The 17,078-nt window shown below is 36.5% G+C and overlaps 1 protein-coding gene across 2 annotated transcripts in view; it reads right to left on the reverse strand.

The window, feature by feature from the left end:
* The window catches only part of LOC107458331 (amino acid transporter AVT1I), a 41,898-nt gene that overhangs the window by 23,516 nt on the left and 1,304 nt on the right, over positions 1 to 17,078 (reverse strand). Inside the window, exons 2-3 of one of the 2 annotated variants that reach the window (XM_016076540.3) lie at positions 15,754 to 16,364; positions 14,654 to 15,389 (exon numbers count right to left, since the gene is read on the reverse strand). The exons of the other annotated variant lie outside the window; for it this stretch is intronic. Coding sequence (XP_015932026.1) covers positions 14,862 to 15,389; positions 15,754 to 16,364 — 1,139 coding nt within the window. The 3' untranslated portion in view covers positions 14,654 to 14,861. Of the gene's footprint in view, positions 1 to 14,653; positions 15,390 to 15,753; positions 16,365 to 17,078 lie in introns of those variants that run through there. 2 annotated transcript variants of the gene reach the window in all.

The following is a 17,078-nucleotide window of genomic DNA, read 5'->3' on the forward strand; positions in this document are numbered from 1 at the left end:
AAAATAGGAAAATATAAAATTTCAAAAATATTTAACAAACAAAAAAATTTTAAATTTTAAATTTTTAAAATTAATTTATTCTAAATCTGTGAAAAAGTTCAATAGGTGTATCACTATCTAATGAATAAAAAAAACAAAAAAAGAATATTTCTATAAAAGTTTAAAATTTTAAAAAAAATTATTTATGAACTTTAAATTTAAAAATTATTTTTTTATTTAAGGTAAAAAATAAAATAAAGTCCAACAATATTTAATAAACAAAAAATTTAAAAATTTATTATTTTCAAATTTTTAGATTAAAAAAATAATTTTTTACTGAAAGTAGAAAAATGAAAAATTCCTAAAATAGAATAAACAAAATAATTTAAAATTTAAATTTTTTAAGGTTAATTTATTCTACATTTCTGAAAAAATCCAGCAGGTGTAGCATTATCCGGTAAATAAAAAAACAAAAATACTTTTCTTAAAAAAATTAAGATTTTATAAAACTAAATTTATCATTTTTAAATTTTTAAATGTAAAAGTTAAATTTTTTATTTAACGTAGAAAAATAAAATAAAGTCCAATTTTATCTAATAAATAAAAAATTAAAAAATTTATTCAACAAAATACACATCTATATGTTCCTCACTTCTACCATATTCAGCACCACCACTGTTCATACCCCGAGTCAAGCTGTTCGACCCGGAATGTCTGGCGATAAAGCGACCGACCTCTTCAGGTCAGACTATCCGACATCTTCTCAAAGAGCTCGGCCTTATTGCCAGGAAAGCCCAGAAGAGGGCCCAGAAGGTGGAACACGACCCAAATCCAGAGGCAGCCCAAGCCTACAGAGAGAGGGGCGGTTCCCTTGAAGATAAGATGACCTCACTCAAAGATAAGATAAGATAACTAACTTATCTTATCTAAGAAGGTCGCCCTACACCATTATAAATACACTGGAGCACCCAGGTATAACTCATACTCTGATTCTACTCAATTCCTGCTCAATACCCTTGCTAACTTAAGCATCAGAGTCTCTTGCAGGTACCCCCCAGCCTCCGGGGAAGAAGGATCAGCACCACCACTAAGTCCAATAAGTCGGACACGGCGGCTCCAGCCACCATCATCAAGTCAGACACAACAGCTCCGACCAGTACAGAAGATCTCGTCCGAAACATTGGTGCCGTTGTCGGGGAACCTGGAAGTCATTCCATCGTCATGGCAGACGACCATGACAACGACCACAATTCAGATCTAGAGGATAGAACGCCGCACAAAAACGCGGACACTACATCAAAGGATACTCCTCGACTAAACAACGAAAAGAATTCAAACGCAGGAGCCATGGAGGCACTTCAAGACCGTTTAAAACAACTTGAAGAAGAAGACCTACGACAACGAGAGGCCGAGAAAGACCTACAAAAGGAAATAAGGCGACGACGGGAGTTGGAAGACAAACTCCTATAACTCGAAGCCGATCTCAAGACCAAAACCAACCGATCCCCTCATGAGGACAGCTCCTGCAAGGAACAAGATCCATTCACCAAGGAGATCATGAAGACCAAAATCCCAAAAGACTTTAAACTCCCAGATATGACTCTGTACGAAGGCACTACGGATCCCGGCCATCACCTCAGCAATTTCAGAAGTAGAATGTACCTCACCAACACTTCAGATGCAGTTCGTTGCAAAGCCTTTCTGACTACTTTAACAAAGACGGCAATAAAATGGTTCGATAATTTACCTCCCAGGTCCATCTCGAATTTGGACGACTTGGCCAAAAAGTTTTTGGCCAGATTCTCCATCCAAAAGGACAAGGCTAAGCACGCCCCAAGTCTATTAAGAAACAGGCAAGGGAAATAGGAAAGTCTTCGCAACTACATGGAAAGATTTAACAAAACATGCCTGGACATACAGAGCCTACCAACTGAGACTGCCATTATGGGTCTCATCAATGGCTTACGAGAGGGACCTTTTAGCCAATCTATATCAAAAAAATACCTTGCATCTCTAAACGAAGTGCAAGAACGAGCAGAGAAGTATATCAACATAGAGGAAAACTCTCAGTTAGGAGAGACCTCAAAATCCGGATTCACCTTCCGGGATAAGGACAGAGAGTCCAAAAAGAAGGAAGATCAACATGGAGAAAAAATTAAAAAATACCACAATTACACCCCTCTTCGGGTGTTCCTTGTGGATGTCTACAGAGAGGTTTGCCACACTGAAAAAACACCTCCAGCTCGACCACTCAAAGGCAAAAAAGGAGGGGAAAATTGGGGCGAATATTGTGAGTATCATCGCATCCACGGGCACCACACCAACGAATGTTTTGACTTAAAAAATGTCATAGAAAAGCTAGTAAGAGAGGGGAAGCTAGATCGGTATCTAGCCAGCTGGGATGATGAGCAAAGAAAAAGAAGAAGGAAAGAAGATGTCGGACGAACCGAACGGTCACCTCGTACGCCAGAAAGACACGTTCACATGATACACGGCGGATTTGCGGGAGGAGGAGTCTCCAAATCATCTCGCAAAAGATATCTTAAAGATGTGTATCATGTCGAGGGGAAGGAGGAAGCACCCGACATTCCCGCGATTACCTTCACCAAAGAAGACGCATCTGGTATAATCTTAGGACACGACGATCCCATGGTCATCACTGTTATACTGGCGAATGCAAATCTCCACCGCACACTGATAGACCAAGGGAGCTCCACCGACATCTTGTTCAAAACTGCCTTCGACAAGCTCGGCTTGGAAGAAAAAGAACTCAGAGCATATCCGAACAGCCTGTTCGGACTAGGAAACACCCCGGTTCAACCGCTTGGATACATCTCGCTACACACAACCTTCGGAAAATGAAACCAGTCAAGAACACTCAAGATGGATTACATCATAGTCGACGTAAGTTCAACCTACATCGCCTTAATAGGTTGGACGACATTAAATCAACTCGGCGCAATAGTCTCGACTCCACACCTATGCATGAAATTCCCGACTGCAGAAGGGATAGCCACAATAAAGGCAGACCAGAAGACAGCGCGCCGCTGCTACCATGAAAGTCTAAACCTCAGAGGTAGAGGAGAAGAATTCCATACAATCAAACTCGGTGGAGTTTAGAGGCGGGAAGAACTCTGCCCACAGCCCCAAGGTGAAATAGAGAAAGTCCAGATCGGGGACACCCCAGACCAAACGACCAATATCGGTAAAATCCTAAAAGGAGACATAAAAGAATCACTCATACAGTTCTTACGAGATATTGTCGACCTCTTTGCGTGGAAGGCCACAGACATGCCAGCATAGACCCCAAGTTAATGTGCCACAAACTAGCAGTCTACCCAGGATCTCAGCTAGTACAACAGAGGTGTAGAAAGCTCGGACCAGAACGCTCTCAAGCTGTAGAAGAGCAGATACAAGCTCTACTGGAGGCAGGGTTGACGTTAGTATTTTTGCTAGTAAAGAATTTATAAAAATATTTGCGTTGTAGATATAGCTTCTAAACTAACAGAAATCCCTTCGTACAAAAGTTTTGGTTGTCACAAGTAACAAACCCCTTTTAAAATTGATAACCGAGTATTTACACCTCGGTCGTCTTCTCAAGGAATTGCAGGGAGGTATGTTCTTATTATTGGCTATGAAAAAGGTAAAATTGGGGTTTTTGGAATTTGGGCAATGGGCACAGGTATATTTTCAAAGCAATAAAAATAAATAAATAACTGTAAAATAAACTCTTGGCAAGGTATAAGATCTGGAAGTCCTATCCTTATCAATTGTGATGAGAATTGGATTTTAATCCCACTTAGTTAACCTTTACTAAACAAAGGAAGGTCAAGTGGACTAATTAATTTGATACCTAAAGTCCTAGTCTTTCCTTTGGAAAGGCTAGAGTTATTGGAACTCAAATTAATTAGCAACTCCCAATTTCAACCACTGCTTTATTTGACAGCTCAAGCGTCACCAATTACTCAACCAAAGCCAAAAGGGTAACAGGAAAATCCAAATTATTTATATAAATAAAAGACAGCAATCATCAATCTGAAATACCTCAAAATCATAAATTAATAACTCAATCAAATGTAACATGGGCAGTTATAGCCAAATAAAGAAGTTGAGTTGAACATATAAATCCATAAATTAAATTGAGAAAATAAATAAAAGGAACATTGAACCTGTAATTGAAGATGAAATAATCCTGAAGTGATAAGAAATCCTAATCCTAAAATAAATTCTAATCCTAATCCTAATCCTAAGAGAGAAGAGAGAACCTCTCTCTCTCTAAAAACTATATCTAAAACTAAAATTATGAATTATGAGAGCATATGAAGTGTCCCCTTCATTCCTCCACTTTGCAACCTTTAATTTGCATTTTCTGGGTTTAAAACTGGGCCGGAAATAGCCAGGATTTGCTGTTTGCGAAATCTGTCACGCTGATTTTCACAGATGCGATGTGTCCGTGTGGATGTCGCGTTCGCGTCGCCTATCTGTACGGCCACTATGGCAAATTATATATCAAATCGAAGCCCGGACATTAGCTTTCCAACACAAGTAGAACCGCATCATTTGGACCTCTGTAGTTCAAGTTATGGTCGTTTTAGTGTGAGAGGGTCAGGTTGACAGCTTTGCAGTTTCTCCAACTTCTTGTATTCCTTCCACTTTTGCATGCTTCCTTTCCATCCTCCAAGCCATTCCTACCCTATAATATATGAAAACACTTAACACACATATCAAGGCATCTAATGGTAATAAGAGATGATTAATAATAAGCAAATATAAGATCAAAGAAGCATATTTTCAATCATAGCGCAAAATCAGGAAGGAAAATGTAAAACATGCGAATTGTATGAATAAGTGAGTAAAGAGTTGATAAAATCCACTCAATTGAGCACAAGATAAACCATGAAATAGTGGTTTATCAACCTCCCCACACTTAAACATTAGCATGTCCTCATGCTAAGTTCAAGAGAAGCTATAAAGATGAAGAGGAATGATAGAAAGTATGAAATCCAATCCTATCTATATGAATGCAACTAAATGTGAAATGCTTCTACCTACTTGGTTAAAAATAAATAAGTTCTCCAAGACAAACATAAATCAGATTCACTAATTCATATTATACAATAAAAGATGAGTAAACTTGTAAGAAGATAGCTCATGAAAGCAGGGAACATAGAATCAAGCATTGAACCCTCACTGGAAGTGTATATCACTCTAATCTCTCAAGTGTATAGGGTTATTCACTCTACTCTTCTCTAGTCAAGATTTCTAAACCTTGTTCTTCATCTAACCAATCAACAAATATTTAATATACCAATGCAAACATCATGAGGTCTTTTCAAGGTTGTAATGGGACTGAGGTAAAGGTAAGGATATATGTATGGCCAAGTGAGCTTTATAAATTGAATCTTTAATTATCCTAAACTTTCACCTAACATACATATACTCTATATAACTCTAGTTCATGCCTAGCTACCCAAAATTCCCACTTTTACATCACATACTCATGATCAACTTTTTCTTTTTAATTTATCACATGTGCATTGATTTTTCATTAACTTAACATTGGGATAATTTTGTCCCCTTATTTATATATATTTCTCTTTTTTTTTGAATCATAAAAGCAAACATAACTTATCAATGCACATGGATTCTCCATTATTTTTCTATTTTGATTTTTCATGAGTAGGTTCCCAAATTCCCAATATTCAAATAGATTAGAGACATGATACCCTTATTAACCCATGTTCCCACAGTTTTCCCCACACTTAGTTGATGCACAATCTCTATCTTAAGCTAACCAAAGATTCAATTGGGATATTACTTTTGTTTTTCTGCTTAAGGCTAGTGATGTGGTAAAATAAAACAGAAGGAGATTGAAAGGCTCAAAGTGGCTGACAAGGGTGATTTAAAGGGTAGGCTTATTTGGGATGAGTGAGCTCAAATCAAACAATGGCCTCAATCATATGCAAGCATGTAAATACACTAAATAATGGACATATAGATTGACCAAGTAGTACTTAAATGCAAACAATCAACTACATATGCAATCTATTAAGCAATGCAACAATGAACTAATAAAGAAAATAAGACATTGGTGTTGAGAAGAGAATAACTAACCCATGGAGATCGATATCGACCTCCCCACACTTAAAGATTGTACCGTCCTCAGTGCATGCAAATACGTGCAAGTAGACTAGGGTAGTGAGCTACAACTGCTGCGCTTCCTCCAAAGTTTGTTCAGCAGAACTTGTTTGCCATCCATTTAGAAGCTTTCCCTTTTCCTTCTTCGGTGGCCATCCTGAAAGAAGAGAAAAAGAAAGAAAGGTAACCCAAAAATAAAGATAGAAAACAAATAAAATTATGTGTGGGTAATGCCAAATAATAAGGATCTCAATTACATGGTAGTTACAACATGCAAGTGAGGAAACACTATAAGCACATGGCATATCAATGGTGCAGACAGTGCAACAAAGGGGAAGAGATAATGGGTAATGAAAAATAATATAAATTCATGTCAATGCAAAAGGAGTATAAGTAACATAAAAGATTAGCATTGACTTAAATAATATTACCCAACAATATAAAACAAGTCATTAAGCACCAAAATAATACCAGAAAAGATATAACAGTTGAATAAGAACATTTAACACCAACGGTAGATTAATAAATTTAGAAAAGAAAATAAAAAGATGCACAAAATTAAAATGCAATGGAAGAAAGTATGCAAATAAATTAAATAAAATAGAATGGAGGTGAAAAAGATGAGAAGTCAAAGAAAATAAGAAAGGAAGAAGAAAGAAGAAAAGAAATAAGAAAGGAAGAAAAGAATTAGCTATAGGGAAGAGAAGATAGGATATTTGGCTGCGTTGAAAAAGTTGTGCGGCGCAAGCGACGCGGTCGCGCGACTGGCGCTTAAATTAATCGACGCGGTCACGTCGGTCACGTGGACGCATGACTCAGGTTATGCTACTGGCGCGAGGGCAGCCTCGCGCTCGCACAACTCTCTGTTCGAATTTTTATTTTTGCCAAATTTGGGGTGACGCGATCGCGTGGGGCATGCGATCGCATGAGTGGGCTTCAGAAAGGAATGACGCGGACGCGTCGGTGACGCGGTCGCGTGATAGAGATTGTGCGTCCAGCACCAATCCAGCACCACTCTCGCACAATAAATCGTTGTGCACCCTTTTTACGTCGAAAATAGGGCACGCGGTCGTGTGGGAGGCCATTATTCCCATGTGACGCGGACGCGTTAGCGACGCGGTCGCGGGACAATTTGTGCCACTGGCACGCCTCCAGCCACGCTCTCGCGTGACTCTCTGTTCAATTCTTTTCTACCCAACGCACTGGTGACGCGGACGCGTCAGTGACGCTGCCGCGTCGCGTGCGTATATATATTTTTTTATAATAATGCAGTATGCAGAATGCAATGCCAATATGAATGTTATGCAAAATTCCAGGTTCAATACAATAAAATAAAATAAAACTCGAAAACAAATAAAACTAGATAAAAATGAAAAAGAAATGATCATACCATGGTGGGTTGTCTCCCACCTAGCACTTTTAGTTAAAGTCCTTAAGTTGGGCAGCTAGCACTTTTAGTTAAAGTCTTTAAGTTGGACATTTGGTGAGCTCCCTGCTATGGTGGCTTGTGCTTGAACTCATCCAGAAATCTCCACCAATGTTTGGAGTTCCAGTAGCCTCCGGGGTCCCAAACAAGGCGCAGAAAGCCTTCAAGCAAGTTAAAGCAAGTGACAAGGCCCCAAGAGTGTTGATTTTTAGAGTGAATTCTGGGGTCCCAAATCTTGCTTTTGCACCCGTCTTCTTGTTGAGCAATATTGTTCCAGCCGGGTGGCAAACAGTCTGAATCCTCACTGAAGCGGCCAAACAACTTCCTAGACCCATTCGGTTGAGCTTTACACCAACCTTTACGTTTAAATTTTGAGCACACAACCATGTTGAACCTTGCAGGATAAATCTTATCACTGACCATCTTCTTCTTACTCTTAATGCCACAGAGAGCTCTAAGTTGACTATCTATCTCCAGTAGCCCATATTCAAGTGGGATTAGAAAGGTAAGGGATATGAATTTTACCCACTTGAATGTTGTGAAGGATGATGGCAACTTAGGGGGATGTGTTTCTAATGAACGTGCAAGCTCCACTCCCTTGTGCTCTTCTTCGACATCTTCCACCTCTTTGTAATCTTCAATATCAACCTCTTCCTTTTGGTGAATTTCTTCCAATTTAATCTCTTCTTCATTGTTCACCAAGGGCATGGGATGTTGTGTTTCATCTTCTTTAAACTCCATATCAAGTCCAATGGAAGAGGATTCAAATGTAGATAAGAATTCATCAATGATTGAATCCATCTCTTGATCGTCTCCTTCAAAGTTTTCAACTGTGATATGCTTTGGAGGTTGTACACCCTCCTCAACATCAGCTTCAAACGTCTTTGAAGGGTGCTCTATAACTTGACTTTCCCATGGAGGTTCAGCATTTCCTAAGTCTTCAACCACTGCCTCCTCTTTTTCTTCAATAATTCTCGCTTCCTCCACTTGTTCCAATATCAAATCGTGCTGCTCACTATCCACCGGAGTGCCCAATTTCTCCTTCCTGCTATATTCTTCAGTATATTTCCCACATGAAACCATGGGGGTTCTTTGAATGTCCGAACGTCGGAAGGTAGTCGATTTCTTTCTTGATCCATTCATCAAACATGGAGAAAACCTTTTTCCCCTGGGAAGCTCGGAAAGAAACCTAAGCGGCTTTTTTTTTTCACTACACTAGACTTTGTCAAAACGAAAAGATAAAAGAAGAGAGATTGTGAAGCAGGGATACCAAACTCACGACGCAACAGCTGAAATTTTTTTATAAAACCCCAGGAATTGGGGTGAAGTTGGGATGGAGCTACATTACAGGACCATAACAGGTTGGTCTCAAAAGGGGTAAAAGGAAGAGTAATATTCATTTGACTAAAAAAAAAGTCGTAGGCAAAGAAAAAAGGATGCTCTCCAGCAATTCGGGTAGAAAAACAGACCCTTTCCTCAGAAGTTGGAGATACGAGCTCATAATTCTTCTCATCACTACCGTTGCCACAAATCCTATGAAATTGCCTAAGTTGCTGACAAAACTCTAAGTCAACCAACAAGACACACAGAAGGACCATAGAATCCACCCTATCAGCCATGCCCTCGGAGACTTGGGAAGACGTCTCAACAATATTTTTGCGAGAAGACATGAGGTCAACTAGTCCTACAAGAAGAAAAGAAAATTGGATTACTCAAAAAACACCTCGGCACACTAATCAAACAACTCGAGCATGAATAGAGACAACTTGAAACTAAAGCATATAGGTGTCAAGAAGCGAGCCAAAGCAACAAAAGGAAACCCCAGGACCCACTCCAAAAAAAGATCCAGGGACATCCTATGGAGGCAGAATAAGGACTCAGGAAAATATACAAGCCTACATCTCTACACTCCCCAACAGGAAGATAAAGCCTCTATTTCAACAAAAATGACACTCCGAAAGGTCACAAACCGAATAAAGTCATCAAAATAGCCACCTCTCAAATTAACGTCTCAGCCTATCAGCAAAGGGAACGATCAAACAGCAAAGAACATGCCAAGCGGAAAAATTGTCAAAAACACAATCTTTCTTCAAAATCAAACAAGCCGCTTATATAGAAACAGACAACAAAATGCAAAACACTAGAAGCTTCAACCATCAAGAAAATGCCAGAAAAGAAGAAACCATAAGTCACAGTGACAAAAAGTATAGAAATGCGAAAAGGATCAAGCTTTCCAAACATACACTCAAGTAAAATTCCTACTTTACCAGGAAATAGAACAATACAAACAAAGAAGAAAAGATGAACCAACCTGAAAAAGGAGAAGAGTACGGAAGGAAGTTAAAGACGAAGAAATCAGGAATTGCCGTCGAAAGCAAAGAAAGCACCTACGATAACCAAACAACGTTGCAAGAAGAAACGCGAAAATGCAGATGACAGGCAAAAACAGAAAAGTGAGAAAAAAGGGGAAGTTACAGAGAAGAGGAAAACTGTTTCTGTGTGTAAAGTTCAAAATAAAAAGAAGCAAGAGAAACAGGTCATTAAAAACCAATTAATGAGGGAATTAAAACCCTCGCGCATTCCCGAGGCTAGGACGCTAATACAAAAGTGCGCGTTTTCAAAGGAAACGAAAGAGGAAACGTTCCGCATTAAAAAAGGAACTCTACAAAGATAAAATCGACAAAATGCTCGAGTTCGGCTTCACCCGAGAAGGTTCGAAGTAAGACTCGACCTCCAAAATAAAAATCGAGCTCGAGCAGGGGCACTGTTCATACCCCAGGTCAACCTGTCCGACCCGGGATGTCTGGCGATAAAGCGACCGACCTCTTCAGGTCAGACTATCCGACCTCTTCTCAAAGAGCTCGACCAAATTGTCAGGAAAGCCCAGAAAAAGGGCTCAGATGGAGGAACACGACCCAAATCCAGAGGCAGCCCAAGCCTACAGAGAGAGGGGCGGTTCCCTTGAAGATAAGATGACCTCGCTCAAAGATAAGATAAGATAACTAACTTATCTTATCCAAGAAGGTCGCCCTACACCATTATAAATACATTAGAGCACCCAGGTATAACTCATACTCTGATTCTACTAAATACCTGCTCAATACCCTTGCTAACTTAAGTATTGGAGTCCCTTGCAGGTACCCCCACCTTCCGGGGAAGAAGGATCAGCACCACCACCAAGTCCAACAAGTCGGACACGGCGGTTCCAGCCACCATCATCAAGTCGGACACAACAGCTCCGACCAGTAGAGAAGATCTCGTCCGAGATCGACCTACAGTTTTAGGTAACCCTCGGAACAACCACCTTCCGCACCCTCACCTCCTCCACCATCTTCTCTATCTCTTCCACTACCTCTTCTACCCCCACCATGTTTCCATCACTAGGACCACCACCCTCTCCGCGACCACCTCCACTTCTACCACTAACTCATCTAATACGTCGACCAAGGCGAGCCCGTCTCTCCAAGCTAGCAATCTCTTCTTCGATTCACCTTCATTCACAATTCCTTGCCTGTGTTCAACACGAAGCCTGTCTAAGACATTAGGCACCTGCATTACAGGAGGTGTTTGTCCTCTTCCTCTAGGGAATGCATCTGTTAAAGTCCCATCTACTTTTGGGTCAACGAAGAATAACTCTGGTGACAAAAATTTTTGTCCATACTCATAACACCACTCTAAGTATAACTTTAATAAGCTTGAATTGGGAGAGATATCAAGTGGAGTACATAAACTCTGTTAGTCTAATGGAGGTGCCAAGACTGATGCATACTAGAAAACCAACGATCCCCACTTTTATCATCTTTCAACATCAAGAAATCCATGTCTAATGTTCGACTAGGTTGGTGCTTTTCTACCTTAAGCTGTGGTAGTACCCTATCTATTTGATGCCACTTTATCACAATAAAGTATATTAATGTCGTGACCTCCCTCCACAACATCGCATGCTGTGAATCTAGTATATTAAGATGAACTATTTGCACAATCTCAGCTGTACTATAAGGCATCTATGGAAACTATAAGAGGAAAATAATTTTAAAGTTTATTAGTTAACAATAAACGCATCAAAAGAATACACGCTATAAATAAAACATGCACTTAATAACTCTAGAGTAATACTCACATTCTCGGGCTGCAATAAGTCTAGCATCAGCCGTCATTGCATCACTCTGAGCTCTTTCTCGCTCGAATATGATTGATATCCCAATCACCTACAATTCGATACGTTAGCTCAATAATGACAAAGAATAGAATGACTAGTAAATGAAATAACATACTTAAAAAACATATATACATCGACGCCAGCCGCCAATGAAATGCGTCAAACCTAACAAGTCTGAAAGTAAAGAAATACTAAAAGATCTATTACTATAGTAGTTGTAATTGATCAATCAACTTAACAACGTTCTTGTTGGCAACACAAAACATGCATCAATACAATCGTACATGAGCGGCCGACGCCCAACTGTATTTTCCCAAGTTATCTAGCCTAGTTAGATAAGGCAACTACTAGATGTGAGGAAGTGTCACAAACTTATCACCAAACAAATGAGTCGATAGCAACATCATAATGTACACTCTCGCATATCTCCTTACGGTCTTCTTGTTTGCATTTGGAGGAAACTCATCGAATGTCTCCTGAAACAACCTGCACTTCACAATGAACTTGTTAATGTAGTTTGTAGGATGTAACACACCCAGAAACTCCTCGAACCAAGCTGAAGCAGGTTGACCACCTTAAATACACCTCTCGAAGTCTGTTAGGCATCCGCTCATGTAGTTATCATCGATCGGAAGGCCTAACTTGTACACCACATCTTATAACGTAATGGTACACTTTTCGAATGGCATATGAAACTTATGCGTCTCGGGACACAATCGCTTAACAAAAACGCTAACTGACAACTCAGCTAGCTTAAATCAGGTGTCATTAAGTGTCGCAAGATGATATAATTTAGCAGTCTGTAAGTATAGTATGGTCTGGTTGTCCAAGGACATACCATACTGTCTCCTCACACTACTAATACATCAAGTCGCTTGACTGCATAATAGTATAAAACATTTATTAAGAATTCATAACAAACTTTACATAATCAACAAATAATTATATTAAAAAAATTTAATCTTATTCACGACTCGTTGCAAAAAATCAAATAATAGCCAAATTTACAATCTTATAATTTCTTAAGAATCTCTTATCAAAAGTGGTAACAATCTTATCCTAAAAAATTAAAGTCCAATCATATCATATATCCAAAATCTAATCTTAATATTTTCACCATATATACTACTCTAACTTTATCCATAAAAATCAAATCTCCACAAAATCTACATTCATTGACATTTACAACAATTCTAAATCACTAATCTTTTTTATTTAAAAATTTTAATAAAAAAAATTTAAATTACTACTCTAACTAACATTTATAATCTAATAATTCTAAATTACTAATAATTGTTAATATTTTTAATTTAACATGAAAAAAAAAATTATTTACTCACATTCTCATTAATGTTATCAACAATATAAGCAACTCTATCTAATTAATAGATATGATTTAGGTCATCCTCTATGATCGTAATTTTAAACTTTATTGCTTTATGTCCCAAAATTATCTCTGGCATGAATTTTGGGGAAGGAAATTGTGAATGTAAATTATAAGAAGAAACATTTGAAGTAAATCGAACCCGGATGATTCAATTTATTCTTAGAACTGTATCCTCCTATAAATTAAAAGTGTTTCGTTCGATTTACTAAAGATCCAATTTTGTCTCGCTTTTTTTAGTAAATCGAATTACCCTATTTCGATTTACTAGGTCATATGTTAAATCAAATTGGTATGATTTGACTTTTATGTAAATGATTAAATCAAGTTACAGTTACAGTTACAATAATTCGATTAATATAGATATATTTAGAATAGATGCATAATCAATTTTTTTCGTGATTATATATATATATATAATTGTAAATGAAATATTTATAATTGAAAGTGTACTTTTACATGAAATACGATCACGTATTTCTATTTATGGTGACTTCTATTTATAGCTCTAATCTCGTAATTTATATTTGTAGATTATTACAACAAGAAAGTACTTGAGAAAGGAAAACTTGAAAGGGACAGAACAGGAGGAGAACGATTATTTAACAGTGTACTTGAAGATTTTCTTATTTTAAAAAGGATATATTTAATTATTTATATGAATCATTGATACATACATAGATATGAGATCTTCTCCATCGATGCATCCAAATATCCAATAGCTAAATACAAGAATTACTTAGAAGTACTATTTTGGTCGTTTTTTTTTTTGAAAATTAAAATCGTCTTTAATATTTTTTTAAATAACGTTAACTTTAATTTTAAAATCATCATTTCTATTCCAATTTTTTTTTCATAAAGACAAACTTTTTCTTTTGTTTCTTTTTTTTTATTCCTACAAAACTCTTTGTCTATTTTTCGTCACTCACAACATAACAAAAAAAAATCACTAGGATAGTTATGTGAAGTTTTAACATAGGTTTTTTATTATTAAATCTGTTAATGTTGTAAGTATAAAAAGTGTTGAAGTTAGTCTCATATTAAAAAAGTAAGAAAGAGTGAAGAGTTTATAATATAAGAGACTCATTACGATCTCAAAGTTTTAAATTGAATGTGGTGTCTTTTCATCTTATGTTATCTCACTTGATTTCTCCAATGGTCAAAAGCTTTCCACGACGGTCCAACAAAATCTGCATTGGTGAAAGATGGAGGTTGAAACTTTAACATTTTCTTTAATAATTAAAAATATTTTAATAAATATTCTTATTTTACATTTATATTAAAAAAATTAGTTTAGTCTCCAACTCAGTGTCAATCTCCAAATTTATATTTTTCAATCTCAAAGTCTTTCTTTCAAACGCAGTGCAAGTGAACCAGTTGGACTTTCTATGCCAAATAATCAAATTCTTAAACCAAATAATCAAATTCTTAAGCAAATTTTGTTCATATCTTGCTTCCATATATACAAAGGCTCAGAATTAATGTGTGTTCTCTCCAACATAGAACTTTATGTTTCACTATATATTCAAGAGGAATTGAGGATGAAAGAGTATAATACAACAAGAAATAAACTGAAATGGAGAGTAATCCATCTTTCGATGTCACTTTAATTTATACGGATTGGGACATGTAACCACATTACTCATAATATATACAACATTTATTACTACATATCTTAATTTTAGTTGGGTCCAAATACATTAATTTAATAATATATATTGTAAAGTGACACTAACATAGTAACACTCAAAAGAAAACAAAATATTTATAATGAATTACAACTTTAAATGCTTAATTATTTGTAGGAGTGAAGTGTAAGTTCCAAAGGCAGCAATTGCAGTACCTACAAAGAAAATAGAGTAGTTGATGATCATTTCACACCCTAACTTCTTGTATGTTCCAGAAATCTTCAAGTAACAAACACTTGGCACTAGGAATGAAGCTGAGACACTTAGTAATGCACCCACGAGAGACATAAGGTATCCAAAAAATGGAACAGTGAGTGCAACAACCACAGTAGAAATGAGAAGGATGCTACTAACAACAACATGTGTAAGCTTGTGCCTTTTGTTGTAGTGATTTGGAAGCACGCTTTTTACGGCATCCACAATTGGTCTTAGCATGAGAGCATATTTGGTTATGGGGTTAACCAAAGTTGTGTATATTGCCACTTTTGAACTGATTTTTTCTTTTGGAAGGTTCAGAGTTATTTCTGATTCAACCTCTGATCCAAACATTAAGTATCCCAAAACTGCTGTTGCTGCATATACTAGAGTGCACAATGTGAAGCACACCAACAAAACCTGTAACAGAAGGTCAATTATAGTGTGAAGATGTAAATTCATACCGAAAATATAGATATTCATGTTAAACTATAAAATCATTATCTAACAGTACTAGTAACACTTTTGATACCACACATCTAACTGTTTTCTCGGCCACGGAAACGTTTGGTAACTAAAGAAAATTAGCAAAAAACAGTCATAATTTGCCTTATTTAACATTCATTAATCGTTGCGACAATTAATGAAATGCTAAAATTTTTTTTTGTCTCTCAAGCATTACCACAGAAATATATGTATATACTCTGTTTCCTTCAATTAAATTCTACTTAACAGCGAGTTAAGCAATGAATTACCGGTTAAAAACAAAAAAAAAAATTCTTACATTAGAGAATTGATGCTTGTTCTTCATGGAAGTGTAGAGATTTGGAAAGACAGGGTGAGAACTGTAACAAAATGCATACAAGCTAACTGCAGCAGGAACTCCCTTCCAATTAAAGAGTACTCCTTTGCTATGAAGTTTTGTTCCATCAATTGTACCATTCCACAACAATGAACATAGAAATATAATTGATGCTAAGGCCCCAGTTGCTGACACATATGATAGAAGTTTACCTAGATCTTCTAACCATACCGTTGGGAGAATAATCAGTGCTGAAAGTAGAACAAAGCATTGTGTTCCAGTAATTCTCAATCCCCCAATATCCACATGAAAATGAGATATTAATTTGTTCAAGTTATCTCCTTCAAGGATCAAGTAGCCTGTTATGACCAAATAAAGTTCACAATTCATTGCAATGTTTACAAGTAACCTTCCTTTGTCTCCAAATGCTCTTTGACCAATATCTGGAAGAGATTCAATAGTGGAATCTTTGTCCATGCATCTTTTGATTAATAAGCCTGTGTAGCATGCTGCTATGGATATGAGGAACAGAAAAATTATGCTTAACCAACCTCCTGATGCTAATGCAAATGGTATAGACACTATACCAATTCCTGAAATCCAACAAGTATTAGTTAAAGAATATAATTATGCTATACAGACCTCAAAAATCAGATACCATATAAAGATATGTATTTAGTATTTATATAAAATATTTTTATTAGACACCAAAAAAAATATATGAAAAATTGATCATGCTATTATAAAAAAAATTTAATTATTCTGCTATGTCTAGTTTTATTATTCTGATGATTGATTATTTGTTAAAAATTTATGTGCAACAACATATTATATATACAAATAATATATAAACAATTTCTTTGATTTCATTCCAAATAATTTCAGCTGGGTTCATCAGTTTATATATTTTTTATAATTCAATCATTAAAGTGCAGAGGATGTAAATTTTAGGAAAATAAAATGCAATCATTAATCATTTTTATAGATATTTTCAAACATAAAAGTTGCTTTTGCATTTTATGTTAAAATTAAATTTTAAAACAATTATTGGCCTACCACCAGCAGCCGGGATGGTTGGATCATTGTCCCCGGCCGCTCCCCTCTTCAAAAAATATATAAAACTAGTCAAAAATGAAAAAAAGAAAAAAAAAACGAAAAATTTTACATCGACATCAATAATATTATTTAATTTGGCACTCCAAAAGAAAAAAAAGCAAGGAAAAAAATAACTCTCTAATTATTTTTTTTTTGGACACATAAAAAGACGTGTATATCTACTAAATATGGTATGATACGTCACATGCAAA

The sequence above is a fragment of the Arachis duranensis genome, chromosome 7, assembly GCF_000817695.3.
Source record: "Arachis duranensis cultivar V14167 chromosome 7, aradu.V14167.gnm2.J7QH, whole genome shotgun sequence".
In the NCBI taxonomy this organism is placed as follows: domain Eukaryota; kingdom Viridiplantae; phylum Streptophyta; class Magnoliopsida; order Fabales; family Fabaceae; genus Arachis; species Arachis duranensis.